The following is a 24,807-nucleotide window of genomic DNA, read 5'->3' as shown; positions in this document are numbered from 1 at the left end:
TCCAGTATCATTTCCACACAACAATCGCAAGACGAGATATACTTGCCGTTGAAGGATTCGAACCTTAACTGAAATTAATCACTTTCAAAACTTAATACCTTGCTGGAGATGTCGACTGAATCCAACACCGTCTCTGCCACCACCGCCGCCGCATCTCCATCCACCATGTCGACCACTGCACCGGTCAACACATCGTCGATTCAGACGATGATGCCCACTCCTAGGCGCTATCCATCTTCATCAACAACCCCTTGGGAGTTTGTTAACCCCCTTGGGCCCACTGGTGGATCCACCTTGAGTGGATCGGTTGGTTCCACTTTTAGTGGTTCCTTCGGATCCTTTAATGGATCGAGTGCTGGGGCCATCGGGTCTCACGCTGGTGCTAGTTCCTTCGGGGCTGGTACGACCATGGCGGGCTCTATGCCCAACCACGTTGTTGGCTCCTTCAGGGGTAACGGAATTGGTTCCTTCCATGGACCAAGTACGACACCTTTGGCACCAAGAATGATGCCACTTGCCGAGAAGCCACCAAAGTTTGGAGGATCTGACTTCAAAAGGTGGTACCAAAAGATGTTGTTCTACTTGACAACATTGGGCGTCCCCAACTTTCTCACGGAAAACGAGCCGCCCGTGCCAAGCGATCAAGAGACTAGGCTCGAAGTCATGGCTGACTATGAAGCTTGGAGAAAAGGAGATTATCTTTGTAAAAATTTCATTCTAAGTTCTTTAGATGATAGTTTGTACAATGTATACTCCGTTGTAACCACATCAAAAGAGATGTGGGAAAGCCAAGAAATGAAGTACAACATAGATAATGCTGCAGGTACTGAACAAGTTGTAGCATCCAAATTTATGGACTACAAGATGGTCGACTCTCGACCCATCATGGAGCAAGTTCAAGAGCTCCAAATGATCATCCACGCACTAGTGGCTGAAGGGATGCCCTTGCCCGACAAATTCTTAAGGTGCACGATCATTGACAAGCTTCCTCCTAGTTGGAAGGACTTCAAGAGCTATCTCAAACACAAGAGAAAGCAGATGACCCTTGAAGACTTGATCGTGAAATTGCGTATTGAGGCTGATGTGCGCAAAAGCGACCAAAAGGCTAAGGGCTTTAGCCCACTTGAAGCCAAAGCCAATCTGTTGGAGCGGGGCGGTCCCTCCAACAAACGCCCTCGTCCAAGTCAAAGGGATAAAGGGAAAGGAAAGCAGCCTGCAAAGAAATTTGAAGGCGAATGCTTCAAGTATGGCAAAACTGGCTACTTTGCCAAAGACTGCCGCAGCAAGAAGAAGAAGCCGGCAGCCCACGTCATTGAAAAGGAGTTCAAAGACTGGGATGAAAACGACCTCACTGCTGTGGTCACTGAAGAGGCTAACTTCATTGAAAACAAGGGAGGCTGGTACATCGACACTGGAGCAACTGCTCATGTTTATGCCGATAGGAGTAAGTTTTCAACTTACAGTCCTGTTGATGGGAGGAAGATCAACATGGGGAATCAAGCATCATCCGAAGTGAAAGGAACCGGAGATGTGATCCTCAAGATGACATTTGGCATCTCGATCACCTTGAAGGATGTGCTGCATGTGCCGGACATCCGCAAGAACCTAGTGTCTGGATCTATACAAGTTAATAAGGGTTTTAAACTTGTATTTGAATCCGATAGGTTTGTTTTGTATAAGTTTGGAAAATCCCTCGGAAAAGGTTATGTAACCAATGGGCTTTTCAAGCTTAGTGTGGCTACACGCCATGGTTCCAAGCCTTTAGCTATCAATAACAATGCGTCTACTTCATCTTACTTGATTGAGTATTCAAACTTGTGGCATTGTAGATTGTGACATATAAATTCAAAAGCCATTAAAAGATTAATGAATTTAGATTTACTAAAGGCTAATGAAGTGGATACCCAAGATACATGTGAAATTTTTCTTGAAGCAAAAATGACTAAGTTGTCGTTTCACTCGGTTGAACGAAGCACAAAACCCCTTGAATTAATTCATACGGACGTATATGATTTAAATATGGTGCAAACTAGAGGTGGTAAAAAGTACTTTATCACTTTCATAGATGATTGCACAAGGTATTCCTACATTTATCTTTTAAGAAGTAAAGATGAAGCAATAGAAGCGTTCAAAAATTATAAGAACGAAGTTGAGAATCAACTTGGTTGTAAAATCAAAACGATTCGAAGCGATAGAGGAGGCGAATATGTAGCCCCGTTTGAGGAATTATGCAACGCAAGTGGTATAATCCATCAAACGACTGCACCATATTCACCACAATCTAATGGTGTTGCAGAACGCAAGAATCGAACTCTAAAAGAGATGATGAATACACTGCTTCTGACTTCAGGATTATCACATAACATATGGGGGAAGCTGTTTTGACAGTCAACTATATCTTGAATAAAATCCCTCTCAAAGGCAAGGATGTTACTCCTTATGAGTTGTGGAAGGGAAGGAAGTCATCCTACAAATACCTCAAAGTGTGGGGGTGTTTGGCAAAGGTGATGGTTCCTCCACCCAAAGAAGTTACAATTGGACGTAAAACAATTGATTGTATCTTCATTGGATAGTGCATATCGATTTGTTGTCCACAAGTCTGAAATATGGGAACAACAATTGAGTCAAGAAACGCGGTATTTCTTGAAAATACATTTCCTTGTAAAAGAGAGGAAAACGTAGCATCCAATTCTGAGACAAGAATGAGGATGAAACCACTAGTTCTAAATCAGCGGATGCGGAACCTGAATCGCGTAAGCGTGCAGGGCCCGATCCAAAGGATATAGTACTAAGACGTGGTAGTAGGGTCAGAACACCAAAAACATTTGGTCCTGACTACATTGCTTTTATGTTAGATGAAGAACCGACATCTATAAAAGTAGTCTTCGATGGCCCAGACGGGCTACATTGGAGAGAAGCTGTTCAAAGCAAAATTGATTCAATTTTGCTAAACCACACTTGGGTGTTGGTAGATTTACCTGAAGGTGCGAAACCTCTAGGTTGCAAATGGGTACTTAAAAGGAAATTTAAGGCTAATGGAATAATGGATAAGTATAAAGCCCGACTAGTAGTAAATGGTTTTAAACAAAATGAAGGACATGACTTCTTCGATACCTATTCACCTGTAACAAGGATTACATCTATCCGACTGCTTCTCGCTATTTTTGCATTGCACAATCTTGAGATTCATCAAATGGATGTAAAGACCACGTTTCTAAATGGTGAACTAGAAGAAGAAATCTATATGGAGCAACCCGAAGGGTTTATAGTACCTGGACAAGAGAAAAAGGTATGCAAGCTCGTAAAGTCTCTATATGGATTGAAACAAGCGTCATTGCAATGGCACTTGAAGTTTGATAATGTGATGTTATCAAATGAGTTTAAAATCAACGAGTGCGACAAATGTGTCTACATCAAGAGCACTAATAACGGCCACGTTATAGTGTGTCTATACGTTGACGATATGTTAATCTTGGGTAGCAACACTCAAGTAATTAACGATACAAAGGTCATGTTAAAGAGAAACCTTGTCATGAAAGACATGGGTCTAGCCGATGTAATTCTTGGAATGAAGATTCTAAGAATGTCTGATGGAATCATCTTAACACAATCACATTATGTTGAGAAGATATTGAATAAATTCAAAGCCTATGATGGCGTGCCGGTTAAGACTCTAATTGAACTCGACGTTCACTTGAGCATGAACAAAGGCGAGCCCATTGCACAAGAAGAGTATGCACGGGTCATCGGGTGCATTATGTACTTGACTAATTGCACTCGACCTGACATTGCTTGTGCCGTGAATAAGTTGAGTCGTTACACGAGCAATCTAAGCAAAGAGCATTGGAGAGCTCTTGTGAGGGTTTTGAGATATTTAAAACATACTCAAAATCATGGGCTACACTTCTCGAGATATCTCCGATACTTGAAGGGTACTGTGATGCAAATTGGATATCCGACAATAGAGACTCACTTTCAACAAGTGGATACGTCTTTACTATTGGGGGTGGTGCTGTATCGTGGAAATCCACAAAACAGACATGTATAGCCCGATCAACAATGGAATCAGAGTTCATTGCCTTAGATAAGGCCGGTGAGGAAGCCGAGTGGCTTAAGAACTTCCTTGAAGATATTCCATGTTGGTCTAAGCCAGTGTCACCAGTGTTGATCCACTGCGATAGCCAAGCGGCTATTGGAAGGGCAAACAATGGCTTCTATAACGGTAAGTCTCGACATATACGTTGACGACATAACACCGTGAGACATTTGATCACAACATGGGTGATTACAATTGACTATGTGAAGTCAATAGATAATCTAGCGGATCCGCTGACCAAAGGGTTAAACCGTGATCAAATGAATAAAGTGCTAGAGGGAATGAGTTTGAAATCCACAAAATAAAGAATTGTCATAGTGGTAACCCAACCATGATGACTGGAGATCCCAAGAACTTGGTTCAAATGGACAACTAAGCTATTAGAGTTCATGAGAAACACTCAACTATATCTATTCCTTAGAGAGCAATAGAGTGTTGGTAAACTTGCCTAGTGGTGAGGCTAAGTCTACGACTTTTAATGACTCCTAAGGATCTCGAGGAGATTGAGTTCTCAAGGAGACCTAGTAGGGCAAGATACTCGATTAGGAATCACCTATATAAGTGTGAAGTGAGGCCGCTTGAAATAACACACTTATGAATCCAAAGTGGTGTCCAAGGCCGCAAAGGACACAAAACGTGAGAACGGATGAGGTTGAGGTGTTTAAGCGTTAACACCCTTGTCTCGGTGCACTCCGTGGGGGATTAGTTCAAAGCATCGCGCTACTAAGCCGCATGTGTATCCGATGGTGTCGACTATGCAGGGTTCAAAGCCAAAAACTACCTATCCTTATGCTTATATACCTCGTGAGGGTTGAGCTTGTGTCTGCATGCATATGCATTTGACTATTTCCACTCATGTGGGGGATTGTTGGAATCTTGAATTTAAGATGTCCGGTCAACGAAGTTTGACCAATAATAAATGTGACGAGACAATTAATTTTTTGAAATTAAATGATATAGTGTCGATCTACGTTCCACGCAGATGACCGTAGTATATTCACTTTCTCAAATCCGATTCCTGGTGAGTGAGAAATAGTGGATAAAAGTTGGTCACATTGTAGCTTTTGATAAAGCTATGAGTTGAAAGTGTAGGGCGTAATTAACTAGTGTTAATTATCTCACATAGGAGATGAGACACATCTTTAAATGTGTATTTATTAAGTGACTTACTACACTTAGTAATTATCGTGTACTAAGATGGGTGAAAGAGCCCACACGCGCCGAGCCGAGCCGAGCCGTGCCCGTGCCCTTGGTCTTGAACTTGGATCTTGGCAATTGGTCTTTGGGTGGTCTTTGGGCTTGGTTCTTGGGCTTGTCTATGGACCCAAACTTAATGTTTTGGACCACCTCAGTTTTGGGCAGCAGCCTGATCAACTCGACAAGCTGCGCCTTGATCACAGCCTGATCAACTCGGCCTACTGCGCCTTGAGCGATGGCTTGATCAGTGTCTTGATCAAGTCATGAAGTCCACATGTGACGGTTGAACTAGGGCATGTACAGCGTCTAGATTCAACGTCGACCGCTCCAGCTTTCAAACTCGTACGGCCGGTGGTTAATGCCCTGCCACGATGAGCCATGATGTCAGCCATCAAGGCTGAGTTGACCCCCACAGTGGACCAAGCCTATAAATAAGCTAGTCATTCCTTGCATTAGGACAACAAAACAACATACGGACATACTCACAAGTATCATACTCTCTCTGCATTGTCTTTTTTCCGGAAGCTCTGCCCTCTACTCTTCCATTCGTCTGAGCTCTGTTGATTGTGGTGCTGCTTCACCAGAGACGTAGCCGTTTTATCTTTGGGGACAACACGCCAAACCGAGAACACTACCAGGGCATATCTCATCTTGCGGAAAGAGACCTCCTCGACTCGGCTAAGTTTTATTTCCAATTTACAGTTTTGATTTCATTGTAATTTTCAGTTTTAGTTCTTCCTTCTTGGGTTGTATTACGCCCGGTATTGTTTATCTCTTGTAATTCCAGTATCATTTCCACACAACAGATATATAGCACACATGCTCATGGGTTTAAAAAGAATATATACTATAGTATAATTTAAACGACCAAATAGCACTACTCCATTTCAATTATTTTGCTTGGACTTGCACATACAAATGAATGGATTCATACAAAGCATTAAAAAATCAGTAAGAAGGTGACATTTTTTATAAGCAAAGCTACAGAATCCAAAAATTTATATGCACAAAAAATATTGAGGGAAAAGGATGTGCATGTTATGTAAGATGTAGTGACTGTAGTCTGCAACTAATTATAAAGATGTTGAAAACAGGAATGATACAACACTGATACAACAACAACAACACTGATACAACAACACTATGATAGCTGAATATATGCACATTCTTGAGTGCCACTATTACTATTAAAACCGTCTTCTTCTGACTGGTCTAGCCGGTGCTGTGCTTTCCCTGTTATCTATCAGGGAAGTCCCAACGAGCAATCGTGCCATCACCAGCATAGGGTAGAACGGGTGGCAGTTGCAATCACGTACAGGATCCTCATGGAAATCAAGTTTTGCAACTTGATCGCTACTCAACTGTGGAACACAAATCAAATATAAAGATCGACACAAATGCATTACACAGTCGGTTCAAACATCTGTTTTTAAGCCCCTATTGACTAGTATGACCTTGTTATCATATCAAGATGTCATTAGTATCTCAACATATGCAGCTTGTTATCATATCAAACTTCAGATGCATTTTTCATAGGCTATTCTATTGTTATCAACCACTACTGTTCAATGCCTTCTTTTGAAAAATAACTAGAAATTAAAAACGCAGCATGCGCGAAAACATCGTCTAGAAGGGATATAATACTTACCACATCATAAATATAAACGCAGCCATCAGTTGATCCCGTATATATATACTTTTGCCCGGTGCTGCAGATTTTAACAATAAAATGACAAAATAAGTAGAAACTGAGAATATGGCCCATCACAAGTCTAAAAATTAACAAGATACAGACGAGCAACAAAGTAGCATTCGATATTATTAGTTCCACGACAAGAAAAAAATAAATGTCATGCACTATTCACTAGCTAGATTGATAATAATCACTGTTGTCAATGATATATAGCGGCTTATAGTGGTCAGCCCAAAAACCGCCACACGGATACGGTGGATCAGTATGACAGGATAAGATGGTTGATAAATAAATAAATAAATAAATAAATAAAATATTATTAATATAAATATATATAAATATATAAATATAAATTAAAGCAAAAAGTCACAAATAAAATTATACAATGTCTAATAATGAAAGTCTTAGTTCAACAATTATAAGATAAAGTCATCATGATTGATGATACATAATGTCTAAATAAATACTCCTTCCGTACTATTCTAAGTGACACATTTTCCCTTTTGGGATGTCACACTCTAAATGATATATTTCTAAAATTAAAAATACCACTCCGTCTTACTTTATTCTTTTAACTTTATTACTCATAAAACAACACTACATAAAATCCAGTGTCGAATAAAAAATGTTCCACTAAGAGTGGGCCAGAGGGAGTGTTATCAACAATAGTCACCAAACCCAACATGGTCATCTTCATCCTCAACGTTATCAGCGGTACATGAGGCTGTTGGCGGGGCTGAATGAAGGCAGGGGGCGCGGGGCGATGCTGGAATCGGTGGCAACAATAGACGAAGGTAGGCGGCGGATATGGGTGAGAGATGGAGAGAGAGATTTAGAGTTTAGTCCCAATTTGGATTTGGAGGTGTTCTGATTTTTCACCTAAAAATCTCTTTTTAGTTAAAATGTGGGTTGGATTATGTGGTTAAACGGGTAAGGTTAAGGGAAAATGCGCTGAAATCACAAAAACGACCGCCATGTCGGATATGGTGGCCGCAAAAAGAAGTTAAAATCGTCAGACATAGCCCCATGGAGGATTTTAATTTGTCCGACATTAGTTTCTTGACTGGCATCGTTAACTTAAAAACTTGATGCGAATAAATTCAATGCATTTTTTTATGGTTAATGAACATAAAGTTAAAGGCCGCGCCACGGAGGACTCGAACCATTTGGCCACAGGCTTTATTAAATGGTGTTTAATCTAAATGTATCAATGCATTTATTGATACACTTGAAAGTGGTGACTATATGGTGTTTAATCTAGGAAGTACTGGGCATCAGTTACAAGATAATGGGAAAATTGGGCGGCGGTTCTTTGGGTGGACGAGGAGTTTGTTAATGTCGTCAGAGCATCTCCAAAGGAAATAGGTAAATTGATGAGTTATATCTCTAATTTACCTTTTCAAAAATGCAAATATATCTTCTTGAAGAGTATCATAGTTGAAAAACCAGTATCATGGAATTGACCATGAGGAATTAGAAATGGAGCATTCGATTCCAAATCCAATGTTTGGTACCGCAAAATATTTAGATTTGAAATTGAATTACAATTCCAATTACTCTTAAATCCATGATTTGAATTCTGTATCAAAAGTAGATAATTAAAATTTCAAATAGTATAAAATTGGGCACTTTCACATACTACACAAACTACACACGCAATGCACCCACTGCATGTTAAAGGTATTAGTGAAAAGCACTCTGCTCCATCCAATGAAGTTGGAAAAGCAGCTACGAAGAATGAAGGTGAGCTCGGGACCATCGAATCATTCAGCTTAGCAAATGAAGAGATGGCACGTGTACATGATGGAAAGAAAGTGCCAGCACATCTACATCAATTGGGTGAAAATAAACGCAGCTAGAAAGAGGTTGTGATTGGTGAAAAAGGATGCATTGCCAAAGTTAGTAGATGCTTTTAGGGTTGACAAATGATCTTTCCTCTTTTGTATATATATATTCCAAAGCATTGTATGATCGAACCTTAATCGAATATGCAGCCGCCCTTTTTCAGCTATGGAGTTTCTTGCTTTCTTTCACCTCTTTCAGCTATGGAGTTTCTTATCCATATACTCCACAACAAAATGGTTTGGCGGAGAGAAAACACAGGCATGTGGTTGAAATAGGGCTATCTCTTCTTGCTCAAGCTAGCTTGCCTCAATGTTTCTGGGATGATGTTTTTCTCACTGCTGCACATCTTATCAATTTTCTTCCCTCTAAAACCATTGCTCATGTGTCTCCTTTTGAGAAGCTTCATCATTCTAAGCCTAACTACACAGCCCTAAAAACCTTTGGGTGCCTCTGCTATCCTTACATTAGACCATATAACAAAAATAAACTCCAATATAGGTCTATTGTTGCTACTTTCATTGGATATAGTCCACCTTACAAAGGCTACAAAGCCCTCCTCCCTGAAGGAAAAACCATAATCACCAGAGATATTATATTTGATGAACTCACTTACCCTTACAAATGTCACACTACTGCTCCTTCTTCAACTCCAAATTTATTACCCTCTTCATCTATCATCTCTACTACTCCTTCCGAATTTTCTAGTTCTCTCCATCCCACCTCTTAGGCTCCCATTCTCCTGTCTCTTCTTCTACTTCTCCTTCCCCAAATGCCCAAATTCCCCAATCTCCTACTACTCCTGCAAATGAGCTTTCTTCGGCCTCTCCTTATTCAGTCATTTCACCTGATACAATTTCTTCCCATGTCCTGAGTCCTCTCCTATCCTTAGTGATTCTTCCAGCACCCAGACTCATCATGCTCCTCTTCCTACACATCATATGACCACCAGAGCCAAAGCAGGGGTCTTCAAGCCTAAAATTTTCAATCTCACTCTTTCCTCTGATCTTTTACCTAAATCTGCTCTAATTGCTCTCTTGATTCCTATATGGAAGGCAGCTATGCTTAATGAATATTTGGCTCTCATTAGAAATAAAACATGGATTCTGACCATCTTACCTCCCGGGAAGAGCCTAATTGGTTGTACTTGGGTTTTTAAGATTAAAAGGCTTCTTGATGGTTGTATTGCTAGATACAAGGCCCGATTAGTTGCTCAAGGCTTTACACAACAACCTGGTTTTGACTTTAACGAAACATTCAGTCCAGTTGTTAAACCCCCTACCATTCGGCTCATTCTCTCTATTGCTGCTTCCTTTGGTTGGAGTGTGACTCACCTTGATGTCAATAATGCCTTTCTTAATGGCAACTTGGATGAGGAAATCTACATGAAACAACCTCTTGGGTTTGAACAAGGTGACCCTCACTTGGTTTGCAAACTAAACAAGGCCATCTATGGACTAAAACAGGCCTCAAGAGCTTGGTTCCTCACCATCCACTCGGTTCTGATTTAGCTTGGTTTTTCTCAATCCAAGGCTGATGCCTCCTTATTCATCAGGCATCAAGGATCTAATATCATATATCTCCTCATTTATGTTGACGATATGCTCATCACAGGGACTGTTTCTTCATCCATTAAAGTTGTGATCTCTCAACTAAATTCACACTTTTCCATCTTGGAGAGGTCAATTTGTTTCTTGGAGTTAAAATTCTCATGACAGATAGTGGCCTTCATCTCTGCCAATCTACATACATTAAAGATCTTTTGAAGAAGGCTAACATGACAGATGCCAAGGGCTGCCCAACACCTATGATCTCTACCTGTGAACTTAGCAAGAATATTGGAGACCCTCTATTGGGTGCTAAGCTGTATAGGAGTATTGTAGGGGCTCTGCAATATGCAGCAATCACCAGACCGGGCATTAGTTTTGCTATAAATAAAGTGAGTCAGTTTGTGTCCGAGCCTTTGGACACACATTAGAGAGTTGTTAAGAGGATTTTGAGGTACTTGTCTGAAACATTAAATTATGGTATCCACATCAAGAAGTCAAATGGAAGTATTACTGCTTTCTGTGATTCAGATTGGGCCTCTGGATGATAGAAGATCTACAAGTGGTTATTGCACTTATTATGGAAGCAATCTCATATCCTGGAGTGCCAAGAAACAAAACGTGGTTGCAAGATTTACTACTGAAGCCGAGTATAGAAGCTTAGCCCATGCAACATCAGAAATTACTTGGATGCATTCTATACTTAGTGAGCTAAAGATCAAGAGAGAAAGAAGCTCAGTGGTGTGGGTTGACAATCTCAGTGCCATTGCTCTTGCATCAAACCCTGTTTTACATGCAAGAACAAAACACATAGAGCTTGACATCCATTTTGTTCGTGATAAAGTTTTAAATAAGGAATTGAAGCTACGACATGTGCCATCAATCGATCAAATCACTGATATCTTAACTAAGCCTCTTAGTCACCAATCCTACGTCCGATTGCGAGGTAAACTTGGAGTAATCTCACAATCTGCACTTAGATTGAGGGGGCGTGTTGAAGGTATTAGTGAAAAGCACTTTGCTCCATCCAATGAAGTTGGAAAAGCAACTACGAAGAATGAAGGTGAGCTCGGGACCATCGAGTCATTCAGCTTAGCAAATGAAGAGATGGCACGTGTACATGATGGAAAGAAAGTGCCAGCACATCTAGATCAATTGGGTGAAAATAAACGCAGCTGGAAAGAGGTTGTGATTGGTGAAAAAGGATGCATTGCCAAAGTTAGTTAGTAGATGCTTTTAGGGTTAAGAAATGATATTTCCTCTTTTGTATATATATATATATATATATATATATATATATATATAGGGAGATGATCAAAATAAGTATGTGTTTAAATCCAGAAATGCAGACCAAATCTTGGCCCTAGGATTAGATGATCTAATGGTCAATAATTAACCAAAAATACGGAAGGTCATAATTAAGCAATTTTAAGTCATATTATAATATTTGAGTTTAATGTCATGCTAAGATCGTTTTAGGTCATGCTTTGTTAGCATGACCTAAAAATTACCTAATTATGACCTAAAAGTGACCTAATTATGATATTGTTCTGCGTTTCTGTATTTAAATCTAGTTTTGCATAGATCAAAACCCTATATATATATATATATATATATATATATTCCAAAGCATTGTATGATCGGACCTTAATCAAATGCGCAGCCGCCCTCTTTCAGCTATAGAGTTTCTTGCTTTCTTTCACACTGTATTGTTCCCTATCTTTTACTGTGCATGCATACACACTATATACATAATGTGCGCGCACACACCGCACACACAATGCGCGTGCACACACTTCATATCAATTTTATCATTTTTACCGAGCTAAGGATTTGAAATTGCATTATAATTAAATTTCATAAAATTCTATTTCCAATTCAATTACAATTTCGTATACCAAACGGGCCATAAGATATCTTTCCAATTGGAGATAAGATTCAACTATGATACTTTACCTCTTCAAGGATTGGAGAATGAGTTTTTATGATGATATATTAACATATATTTTGCAATTCCATGTAGGAGAACTTTATATAATTGTCCTTTGAGGTTAGAATAGGATCATAGTTGAATTATTGTATGAACGACTTTGACAAGGCCAAGGCAGGAGAAAGACCTTATTTTCAAGAAGTTATAATTAATTTCAATCATATTTCCAATATCAATCATATGGTAATAAACATTAGCTATCGTTATGTCAAGAGTAAAAGTGTATATGCTCTGTAGACCCTATATATTACCAACTGAAGCAGTTTTAAGTCCAAGAGGAGCCAACTGAACATTAAGACAGAACTGAACCACATAACTATGATACGCAAGCATATCTTATTACCTGTATGCTGGTGAGAAATAACAGCGTATCAGAGTGCGCAAGACAGTATGTCCTTTATATGTAGCTATTGACAGATCATCGCAAAGCCTCATATTTCTCGCCTTTTCTGGAAATTCCATCCATCTATAACTCCATTCCAAATATCGACTTCTTGGCACGCTGAAGCAAGAATACGCAAATGCTCGTCAATATTAAAAAAAACTAGAGCCTAAAAACCATTTTGATAACTGCATTTAAACTCAAAAAAGGTAATTGAGATATAGCATTAGCATATCCTCATGAAGCATGTAGCAGTTGGAATATCAAATATAGACATATTAATTAGATGTCATCTTCCTTGTATCCCAAAGTTTGATAGATTGATCTTTTCCATTTGAGATGAAGTAGCGACCATCTCCACGGAGTATCGATGAATGTGATGCCTTCTAAATGTCCCATCAGGACGCCAGCAGCTTTCCCATCGGTTGAAAGGCAACGCCTGTCCCAAACCTGAAAGGAGCCAAACATAGGTTGAAATATTAAAAATTTGGGGTATACTCCGCAAACAATCAGAAGATATTGCATTGTGTATGAATTATGATAAATAGCATAGGATAAGTAAATGAAGAAAACATTAGGTTTCTCTATTCAAGGTCTAGAGCTAGAACCGGTCGAAAAGGTGTTGATACATATATGAAGACGGTGCACTATCTGTGCATGGAGGCCCCTACAAGATAAATTTCACATGAAGGAGACAACTACAAACATGATTTGAGGACAAGATATAATTTTTGAAAAGAAATTGCATGTTGAACATATCATTTATGTTGCCTGTAAAAAACAAAACAAAACAAAAAATCATCTTGTGGTGGAAAAGGACAACATATTATATAACTTCAAATAAAGAATAAACATTATTTTGCACAAAGCAAACAGAATTGACATCGGACTGCACAAAAAGTTGTTTGTATAATAAGTTATTTTGCATATCAAGTATGAGGGACGTAAACAGAAAAATATCCACAAACTCTTGAAACTTCACGTAAATTTAAAAGGTTGCACCAATTACTTTGTGGAAACAATGCTTAAGAGTTGTGACTTGAAAACTAGGCATAATACCCGATGAGCTTCAATTCGGAGGCTTAGCTTTTTGGCTTCGAGATCATAAACATATATTGCATCGTCACTGCTAGCAGCGACAATTTCTCGCCCATCAGTAGAACACTTAACCGAGAAGATACCAAGAGAGTAGTGGTGATAATCATCATCGCTGGATGACAGTTCTAGACCTTCATGAATCTCCTGATTGAAGAAACAAATTGTTCCATAATAAATGTCATCAACAAAACATTTAATCAACAATTGGTCTATTATGGCACACGATATGTACTTGCCATTAAAATTTTGTAACTTGTCACAAGTCATAGTCTGTCACTTATTGTAACAATCAGACAGTAACAAAGTCTTTTGTAATGTATTTAGAAGAAAAATGTTAAAGGAAGTCAGAGGCAAAAACCGCTACGTTTGCATGAGAATCTTTTGTAGCAGATCCAACATCTACGCTATGGACAATTGGAGAGATGCTGGAATATATCTGCGATAATAACATAAAAGCAAGATAAATAAGGAATATCATCATTCATCAGCTGTGTCGAAAAAGGAAAGGCATTATTTCTCATATGATGAACACAGTCCATAACACGAGGCCAACCGGCACTGTAGATGTGGTGCAACGCAGGCTCAAAATACTGCAAAACTAGTTCATTAGTCCAGTTTCGCAGTAGGGGACACGTGAAATGTTGTACATGAATGAATATAGTATCTTACGAGAAAACGATGATTTGGTGACAGACATGTATCAGTAATATTCTTCAAGCTCCAAGCACGAATGTCTTTATGAATTTTCCATCCACGATCAACATCATATATTGTGATATGGCTTTTCTGTCGAAGAAACATGGAAATGCTCATCACTAATCAAATTTATTACCCACAACTTCATATAAATAGTCAAATCAGATACCTGAAATCCAGCAACGAAAAGAGAACCATCGTCAGAAAATTGGGACACATATGCGCGGCTCTTCATCTTATTGACTACAGAGGGAGTACAACGGACAGGCAGATAGCGGCTCAAAACATGACAAGAATCCGATAGAGAAAATCTCCCTCTCCCACTATAGTTGCACTCTCATCCCAACATCATATGCACTGGCGAGACGAGTGATGTTGTCTCTTCAGGCAATACCCGCCTCACATGCTTGTGTGGCACGGACCTTAACTTCGTCAGCTGTGCAAATTCATCATCCTTACAACCTGGTGGCACATAGCCACCCGATATTATATTCTCATCTATGAATTCTATATCATCGGCCAAGTATTCAGGATTCATATATCTTCCCCTTCCCATTCTCCAAAATTCTTTTGTTTTTGTCCAAAGCTCAACTTGAATTACTCTTTTTCCACGAAACAAACTCGATTCCCAGTCCCGTAGAATCAAAACCCTTCAAACATCAAAGCTATAATCACTCATCATTTCTTGAAATAACCATAATAATGGGGAAAAAAAAAGTACAAAACACAAGCTGAGAGATTAATATACTCATTGATTCATGAACCAAACTCAAACTTCAAAACAATAATAAACTCATTTATTCATGAACAAAGTACAAATTAAAATGCACCTGATTACAGAGAGAAAACACGAAAAAGGCTTCAATCAAACGAGTTAGCTGAGATTTTAATCACACAAATTCTATATCGAAATGAGTAGCACATGAAAGAGAGTCATCACAACTTTACAGTAATAAGGAAGAAAGAATCAAACAAGTGGGATAGCATAAATAATAAATGAAAACAAGGAGGTCTCACCAAAGATTCCAGTCACTAAAATTCAACTAAAAAAGCAAGAGCAAACGTAATGAGTAATGTGAAAGTATTTCGACGGAGCATCAAGAATATATTATTGGTGAAATGAAAATTTGTATGCTACAAAAATTTCACTTCCTAAAAAAGCAAAGCCGACTCAAATTTGTAAGACTGATTTTTGGAGCCGAGAATGGCAAAATTTCTGCTCTTAGCGGTTGGCATTCTTTGTAAATATTAGAGTTTCCACCATAAGGTGGACACTCCAATAGCCCCGTCCCAAAATTTATCCATAGCCCCAAATTTTTATCCACGGCTCTAAAATTTTATTTCCGTCACTATGGTGGACAATTCCAATAGCCCCAAATTTTATAATCAATTTTCATTTTAACATTGTTTTTTTATTTCAATCAAGTATAATTAAAATCACCGCAGTGTAAATAATTAGAAACTGAGATAATTGGAACCGAATACTCGTTGTATTGAAAAGGGTAAAATTGTACAACGAATATTTAAAATACAATACAAATAAAAATAAAATACAAATAAAAACTCTGCCACCGTCTACTCGGTGTCGGAGTCGGCTTCCCCCTCTTCTTCTCCGCCTCCTTCGCTGCTGCCGGCTGTCGTTGCCCCAGTTGCCTCATCAGCCAACCCTAGACGCCGCTGAAGCCGAGTTATGAGCTTCAAGTATATATTCTTGATGAACGGGTCAGTCTCCGCTCCATATTTGCCGCAGACGTCCTGCAGTTGTTGCATCAACTGCGCATCGAGGTTCTCCCTCAAGACCTCGGCAGGACCAGGAACCATCGGCGGCGGGATTGGGGCGGGATGTGTGAAACGCGATCCAGACGGCGCCGACGATAGGCGGGAGGCACTTCTAGCCCCTCTGGCGCTGCGGATAGAGGCCTGTTGTCCTGGGGGCCGTCCTCGCCTAGTGTGTGTAGGGGATGGCTCTTCAACTTGCTCGTCGCTCTGCTCGCACGAGTGTGAGCCGCTTCCGCTGCTGTAGTCCCCGGGAAGGTTGTGTCTTGTACGCTTCGGCGTAGGAGCTCCATTGACCTCTTGTGCGCAGATGGCCTTGAATTTCGGACAATCCGCGAGAACTTGATACTCCTCCCACATTGTGAACTTCGGCCAGCCCTCCGTGTTGTATTGGCACATTGACAGGGCCCTCACGTCTGCTTCGCTTCGGCCACTCTCAGCGTGCATAAGGTTGTTCTGGTATATGCACGCGAACCGCTTGGTAGGCGGGAGAATTCGAGACCACTTTTTGCGGATTTGTTCTGGGTCGCGCTCTCAGGCGCCCCGCGGCTTGAACTCGTCGTACGCCATCAGGACGCGCCTCCAGAAGCTCCCATCGGTTTGATCGGTGCCCACTATGGGGTCCGATGTGATGGCATCCCAAGCCCTCGCCACGGCAATGGACTCCGCTTTCGTGTAGAGCTTGCCCCGTTTGTTCCCCGAGCCACGGCCACTGCCGACGCTGCTTCCCTCGCCACCGCCGCTGGTTCTCTTGGAATGCTTGAGAAGAAGGGTTTCACTTCTATTCTAGCTGCTGGTGTTATGAGAGTCTTGAGAGGAAATGGTACTCTCATGGTTGCAGAGAGAGTGAACAACCTTTACTATCTCAGAGGAAAAGCTCTTGAAGCAGACTAGGTGAATGCAGTACAGAAATTGAAGATGGTCAATTGGCATCATAGACTTGGACATCTGGGATTCAATGGATTGAAGGAACTTGCCAAGAAGGGTCTGATAAGTGTTGAAAGAGAGTCAGATGATAGGGATCTCAAGTCCTGTGAGCAGTGTATTCTTGCAAAGAGCAAGAAACTGCCATATGCAGCAGGCAAGCATACTTCATCAATGCCACTGGAGTATGCTCATGCTGATATCTGGGGGCCATCACCAATTCAGAGTATGGGTGGAGGCAAGTACTTCCTTTTCTATAATAGATGATTACTCAAGAAAAATATGGCTCTATGTGATGAAGGAGAAGTCTGATGCTTTCAGTAAATTTCAAGAGTGGTGTGTGGAAGTGGAGACTGAAAAGAGTGGTGTTCTTAAATGCTTAAGGACAGATAACGGGTTGGAGTTTCGTTCATCCAAGTTTGATGGTTTCTGCAAGAGTAAAGGTATTAAGAGACACAGAACAGCTCCTCACAACCCCCAACAAAACGGAGTTGCTGAGAGAGCCAACAGAACAATTCTGGAAAGGCTAAGATGTATGCTTTTTTATCAGGAATGCCTAAGTATTTCTGGGTCGAGGTTGCCTCAACAGCTGTAGTGCTTATCAACAAATGCCCATCGACTTCAATTGATAATGATACACCAGATATGAGGTGGTATGGATCACCAGGAGACTACACAAAATTGAGAAAATTTGGGTGTAGAGCATTTGCACATGCTAAGAAGACAAAGTTACTAAGAAGACAAAGTTAGATCCTAGAGCCCTTAAATGTGTTATGTTGGGATATCAAAAGGGAGTGAAGGGCTATAGGTTATGGTGTACAGAAAAGGGGATGGGGCAAGTGGTGATTAGCAGTGACGTTGTGTTTAAAGAGGATGAATGCTATATCTGCAGAAGAAGTCAGAGAGTGCTCAGTTTGAGGTGGAGCTGACTGGAAATGAATCAAGAAATGCTCATAATGAGGAATCTGATGAGGAGACTCCAGAGGTGGCACAGGCTGGAGAGTCTACTCAGTCTGGAGAGTCTAGTGAAGATCAGAGAAGCCACATTATAGCAAGAGATAGACAAAGAAGGCAGATCAAGCTTCCCTCTAGGTTCAGTGATTATGATATGCTTTACTATGCACTAACAGTGGTAGAAGAGGTTGAGTACCATGAGCCCTCCACTTATAAAGAAGCAATGAGAAGCCCAGAGAATGATAGATGGCTTAAGGCAATGCAAGAAGAGATTGACTCCCTCTACAAGAATCACACCTGGATATTATTTCTAAGGCCAAAACATCATAAATGCATTGGTTGCAAGTGGGTGTATAAGAAGAAGATAGAGGCTTTTAAGAACAATGATGTGAGATTTAAAGCAAGATTGGTGGCCAAGGGCTTCACTCAAAGAGAAGGGATTGACTACAATGAAATTTTCTCTCCGGTGGTTAAGCATAGCTCCATAAGGATTTTGTTATCCATTGTTGCTCACAGAGATTGGGAACTTCAACAAATGGATGTGAAAACAGCCTTTTTGAATGGAGACTTGGAGGAAAAGATATATATGGAGCAGCCAGAGGGTTTTGTGAAGAAAGGAGAGGAAGATAAGGTTTGTCAACTGAAAAGAAGCTTGTATGGCCTCAGACAAAGCTCAAGGAAGTGGTACATCAGATTTGATGATTTTATTCAGACAGCAGGCTTTGAGAAATCCTTGTATGACAATTGTGTTTTCATTAAGAAAGGCAAAGGGACTCCATCAACTTATTTGTTGTTGTACGTAGATGATATGTTGATTGCAGCAGCAACAATGGAAGAGATTCAAGAGATAAAGAATCAGTTGGAGTCAGAATTTGACATGAAGGATTTGGGAGATGCTAAGAGAATCCTAGGCATGGACATCATAAGGAATAGGAAAAAAAGGAGATTATGGCTCACTCAGAGGGATTACATCAGTAGACTTCTTGAAAGATTTCAGATGAAGGATTCCAGATCAGTGACAATTCCACATTCACAGCAATTCAAACTATCAGCTTTGCAGTGTCCAAAAACCGATGAGCAGAGAAGGGAGATGCTCAAGATACCCTATGCCAGTATAGTTGGAAGCATTATGTATACAATGGTGTGCTCAAGGCCGGATGTGAGTCATGCTATCAGTGTTACAAGCAGGTTCATGGCAGATCCAGGTATGGAGCATTGGCATGGTCTGAAATGGATTTTGAAGTATCTCAAGGGAACATCTGATTATGCTATTCTATTTGATGGTGGAGGAGGATCTGGTAGTGAAGCTGTGGTGGGATATTGTGATTCAGACTTTGCAGTAAGTCAAGACACAAGGAAATCTCAATCTGGATATGTGTTCTGCCTTTATGGATCGGCTGTGAGTTGGAAATCTAATTTGCAGTCAGTAGTCTCACTCTCCACGACTGAGGCTGAGTATATAGCCATGGCTGAGGCAGTAAAGGAAAGTTTCTGGTTGAGAGGGATATTATCAGATTTTGGAATAGAGCAAGATGTAGTGAAGATTATGTGTGACAGTAATAGTGCAATATGCTTGTCCAAGCATCAAACATTCCATGAGAGATCTAAACATGTGGATGTGAAGCTACATTTCATCAGAGATGAAGTGAGTAAGGGAAATGTGAAGATAGAGAAGGTCTCCACCGAAGAGAATGTTGCGGACATGTTGACTAAGACCATTCCTAGTTCCAAGTTGATGCATTGTTTGGAGCTAGTGAATCTTGTCAAGTATTGAAGTCTGAGGGATTGGAGAATATGATCGAATGTTATTCATTCAAGATCCAAGGTGGAGATTTGTTGAGTATGGATGCTCAAATGAATAACTAAAAGAAGAATGGGGACTGATTTGCAATATGAAGAGGATATTTGAAAAGTGGTTACGCAACGGCTATGCGGTTTGAAGAAGCGGTTGAGCTCGGTTTTGATCAGCTATAACAGCTGGAACGGTTGATCAAGAGAAATAACTGCATCAACTCAATAGTGAGATACACTATCTTTGGAGGAGTTAGTGAGAAATAGGGTTTTGTTGTTAAGCCTATAGCGTATTTCCATTGATTCTTGAGTGTATTAGTTCTTGTTGTGAGTTGTGTTGATTCCTTCGATTGTACTTGTAAATCAGTGAGAGTGAATAAAAGAGTTTCGTGATTCTCCCATGGACGTAGGTTCGATTGAGCCAAGCCACGTAAACGCATTGTGTGCTTTACATTTCATGCAACAAAGCTTCTGTGTAGCTTGGGGTTTTTGCAGATCTTGATCGGTTTCAACGTCGAGCTTGAGAAGGTTTCTTTACAGTTTTATAATAAAATGTTAGTGAAATAAGTTGGTGGAAAGTGTAGCCTATTTACAATTTAAGATAAAAGTGAAATAAGACTTTTATTGTGGGATTGACTGAGTTATCCATTTAATGTCTTTTATCCATTTAATGTCTTTCATCCGATTTTAAAGTCTGACTTTTCAAAATCTTCTTTTGTATTTACACAGTTGTAATTGTGGCTAAAACATGTAAAACAATTTGAGTTGATTAGATATTCAATTTATGTCAGTTGATGAAAGAATCTAGATGGAGAAGACTACTAATTCCTCCATTTCTCTTTTTTTTTTGGTTTGTATCCACTTTCGGAAAATAAATTGCCTCTTCTCTCTTTATTAGAATATTTATTAATTTTTCTATATTATTTTATCACACTTAACTACTTTATCTAAATCTTTATATCATTAAAAAATGCACTCATTTTAAATGGAAGGGATAGAGTATATGAAAGGTTTTTTTAGGAAAATATGGAATAGATTTAGGTAGAATTCAATAATTTTCCATCTTATTCTCTTTTTAGAACGAAAGGGTGAAGAAATATATATCTTTCTGTTATCTTAAACAGTAAAGCACGACACTAGTAACAAGTGCAGATCTATTAAATTTTTTTTTTGGGAGTTTCTTGTGAAAAAGACGTAAGCTCCTTAATAGCGACAAGCACACGACGTTCTTTTACTATTCTTTAGTAAAAGGTAAATGTTTTCGCATCTAACGCGCAGCTGCGTGATCTATAAGTAATCGTGATTCAGTTTCCTATTAAAACTATTTCTTTTAAATTTTAGTGTTACACATAAATAGTCAACAAATCAATTTTAAAATTAAATATTTTAATACTAGTATTAAAGCTAAGCATACACTATATAAACCAATACTACCATTTATTGCTTGACCTCATTTCATGGTTGCAAAAATAAATAATGGGGATAGAAAGAAAAATCAATGATCATTACATAAGACTAATAACTAAATCTACCATGGAGAGCAGGAATTTGTTCAGAGTTCGAACTTTGAAGACAATATACAGATCAAATTAATGAAATGTTGTTGGCTTTGTTTTGTGTGAAGAATAAATATTGGTAGAATTGATATTCATGAGCTGAGAGAGGCCTGAATTTCTTCCAAAGTTTTTCCTTTTGTCTCAGGCATGATCTTCGCCACAAACACTATTGTCAGCGCGCAAAATGCAGCATAGATCGAAAACGTACCTAAAGTTAAAATTTCAAAGACATTAGAGGTTGATGAAAATTTTTTGAGGGTGAAGTGAAGAATGATGTTTCTTACCAGCAGAACTCCAGGCCATCATGTAGTTGAAGGTGAAGGATACTAACCATGCACCTAACCAATTCACTAAAACTACAAGACTCCCTGCTACACCTTTTATATGAATTGGGAAAATCTGAAAAAAAATAATGTCAACATCACCAACATGTATGTGTATTTTGTGTTTGGTTGTAATGAAAAATGTGAGTACCTCTGACATGACCACCCAAGGAACTGGTCCTGTCCCTATAGAGAAGGCTGATATGTATACCTTTTACATAATTAAATATAAACATAAATCAGCCCATTACTCTAATATTTGCTTCCTATACAAATTCATTAAGCTCATTTTTACCAGTACTCCAGAGACAGCAAGAAATGGGACACATTCAGCCAAGAGATCTTGCTCCTGATTTACAAATCCAAACAAAATAAACATTTCTTCAATTTTACAGAAACTGGATCATGTACTAATACTATATTTGTCCATTTCAGTTTGCTTCAAACCTTAAGGAAAAATGAAGCCCCTGTGAGGATGCATCCAAGGCATGTTCCTGCTGATGATATCTGAAAAACGAAAAAAAATCGAATAAATTTTGTGATTCTTGTTTCTGCAAAGGATTTGAATGAAGAGCACTCACCATGAGAAGAGGCCTTCTTCCTGATTTATCCATTAGTACTGCTCCAACCATAGTTATAGGAACCTGTCACAAATATTTCTCACTTTAACAATCATCATAATTATACTAGTACAAAATTAATTATTTAATTTGTAGCAAATACCTGAATTATGGCATATGCAATAGTCCCAGCTTTTCCTGAAGAAAAACCTGCAGCTACAAATGTTTCACTAGAGTAGAAACCAATCCCATTTATTCCCCCAAACTGCTGAAAAACCATCAATCCCACACCAACCTAAACATACACACAAACCTCAGTTACATCAAACAAACAAAATCTGCATTTAACTCATACAAATGAATGGTGTTGATCCTTACAGTGACTGGACGAATGTATTTGGGGTCGAACAAGTCCACTATTCTAACTTTAGGTTGATCTAGTAGAACATCAATGCTGGCCTAAATAGAAAATAATGTCAAGATAAATGTGTTACATTAAACCAGTCTTAACTGAACAAAACAAAATGAGCACCAAGGAGATGTAGTACTTGAATTTCATTGGCTTCTTGCATTATATCAGCATTCTTGCCGCGAAGTCTGTGCAATGCTGATTCAAACTCTTTTTTCCGCCCAACTTTCGCCTGCAAGAAGCACAGTTTATGGATCCGAATGTTTAGTTTGAATTTTATTCCTTGATCAAATTATTGGGGTGAATCTCACCAGCCATCTAGGGGATTCTGGGATGAAGAATAGGCCAACGAGAATTAAAAGACAAGGGATCAATCCTGCATATATCAAAACATGGCAAGTTAGAAACAGAAATCAGCTATAGCAGAGATTTATGATGATTTCATGAATCTAAATTTTATTTTTTGAACTAACCAATTAAAGCTAATGTTCTCCATGTTACAACTGATCCAACAATGTATGCAGTTGATGCTCCACAGACAATCATAAGCTGAAAAATATTGTCAGAAAAACCACTTCTTTAACATGTGACTCTATCTCTCATCATAAACAAATTGAGGCATTTGCCTGACCTGATTCAATGTTGCAAGTCCCCCGCGAAGATTCTTTGGTGCAATTTCAGCAATGAAGACAGGAACCTGTTTGCATTAACATGTTTTTAAGACGGGTTCTTTTGAAGTAAGACATGTTTGTGGGATTAAGACAAGAAAAATGCTAACCACATAGGAGAATATTCCAATGCCGTAGCCAGTGCAGAACCTTCCAACATCAAGAAACAGAGCTTCCTGCATTGAAATAAACATTTTACCAAAGAATTAGAGAAGAAGTGAAAATTTAGTATTAAAAATTTAAGAAATCACTAGAAATTATGGTTGAAAAACACGCTAACCATGGCGAAATAGACAGCAACCCACCCTGTGATGCAGAACACAGCTGACATTCTCATTGCCTTTCCCATGAAAAGAATCAAGAATTTTTTGTAAACAGATCAAAATCTGAAGTTTGTAACATCTAAAAAAACTCATGTTATTAGTACCCCTTTTCGACCAATGTAATCTGCGAGTCTACCGCTTGTAACCGCTCCAATCATAGCACCAATGGTGATAATGGATCCAAACATAGAGAACTGCATGAATAATTGGTTAAAGATCTCAACTTTCCATCTTTTTCATTATCAAGAATATTTGAAGAAAAAAAAAGGAACTCAATTAGTACCTCAGATATAGATAGATTCAAGTCCTGTCTTATAGCTGATTGAGTAGGTGAAGAATATCCCACCTGCAAAGAAATTAACTTGAGCTAAACATTCTTTTTTGGGGGGGTTTGATCCCTTTTGTGTTACACAAAACAAGAAAGCAAGAATTTTTTTTAAAAAAAAAACAAAAACCATAGGACTTACACATGATCCAAACTGAAATGATCCACAAACAGCAACACAAGTACTCAACAAAACCATCGAAATCGATCCGTTTTGTTGGTCCGAATCGAGGCAGTTGGCCTTGTGTAAAAAGGGCTTCTCCAGGCCATGTTCAACATCTTTGTGTTGATCAATAGCCATATCTATCTTACGTGTGATTAAGAAAAATTAAAAAGGTGCATGCAATAATGGGATATGGAGTCGAAAATTTATAGTACTTGATGAGTTAGGCGTGTGTGTGTGTACATGCAGCTGCGGATTAGTAGGATTCGATAAAAAATGAATTGAGTTGAGTTGTGCAATCATAATGATTAGGTACTAAAATTAAATAATATTAAGATGGGTGTTTTTAGAAGAATTCATGTGAATTCGAAGCTGTCACTGACGTGGAATCCTTGTCTATATTTCATATGGGGGGGGGGGTCAGATTTTACTCTGCAAATTGTAACAAAATAAATATACTCTGCAATAGGCATGTGAGTATGCATGTATATATT

General features: G+C 39.1%; 1 protein-coding gene and 1 pseudogene across 1 annotated transcript; both read right to left on the bottom strand.

Annotated features, from left to right (window-relative positions):
• Window positions 1-6,309: 6,309 nt before the first annotated feature.
• Window positions 6,310-15,754, bottom strand: LOC121796970 (annotated as a pseudogene).
• A 5,652-nt stretch (window positions 15,755-21,406) lies between these two features.
• On the bottom strand, window positions 21,407-24,498 carry LOC121797431 (sugar transporter ERD6-like 16). Its single transcript, XM_042196187.1, has 17 exons — window positions 24,293-24,498; window positions 24,109-24,171; window positions 23,930-24,019; window positions 23,783-23,842; window positions 23,613-23,678; window positions 23,466-23,531; window positions 23,308-23,383; window positions 23,146-23,210; window positions 22,974-23,066; window positions 22,804-22,884; window positions 22,589-22,720; window positions 22,447-22,509; window positions 22,313-22,372; window positions 22,161-22,214; window positions 22,017-22,076; window positions 21,827-21,941; window positions 21,407-21,750 (listed from the first exon to the last, which is right to left on the bottom strand). The coding sequence occupies exons 1-17, from the start codon at window positions 24,449-24,451 to the stop codon at window positions 21,635-21,637; spliced, it is 1,419 nt and encodes a 472-aa protein (XP_042052121.1). The 5' UTR covers window positions 24,452-24,498; the 3' UTR covers window positions 21,407-21,634.
• Between the last annotated feature and the right edge of the window lie 309 nt (window positions 24,499-24,807).

Source organism: Salvia splendens, chromosome 3 (genome assembly GCF_004379255.2).
Source record: "Salvia splendens isolate huo1 chromosome 3, SspV2, whole genome shotgun sequence".
Lineage (NCBI taxonomy): Eukaryota > Viridiplantae > Streptophyta > Magnoliopsida > Lamiales > Lamiaceae > Salvia > Salvia splendens.
This window is presented reverse-complemented; position numbering and strand designations above follow the sequence as displayed.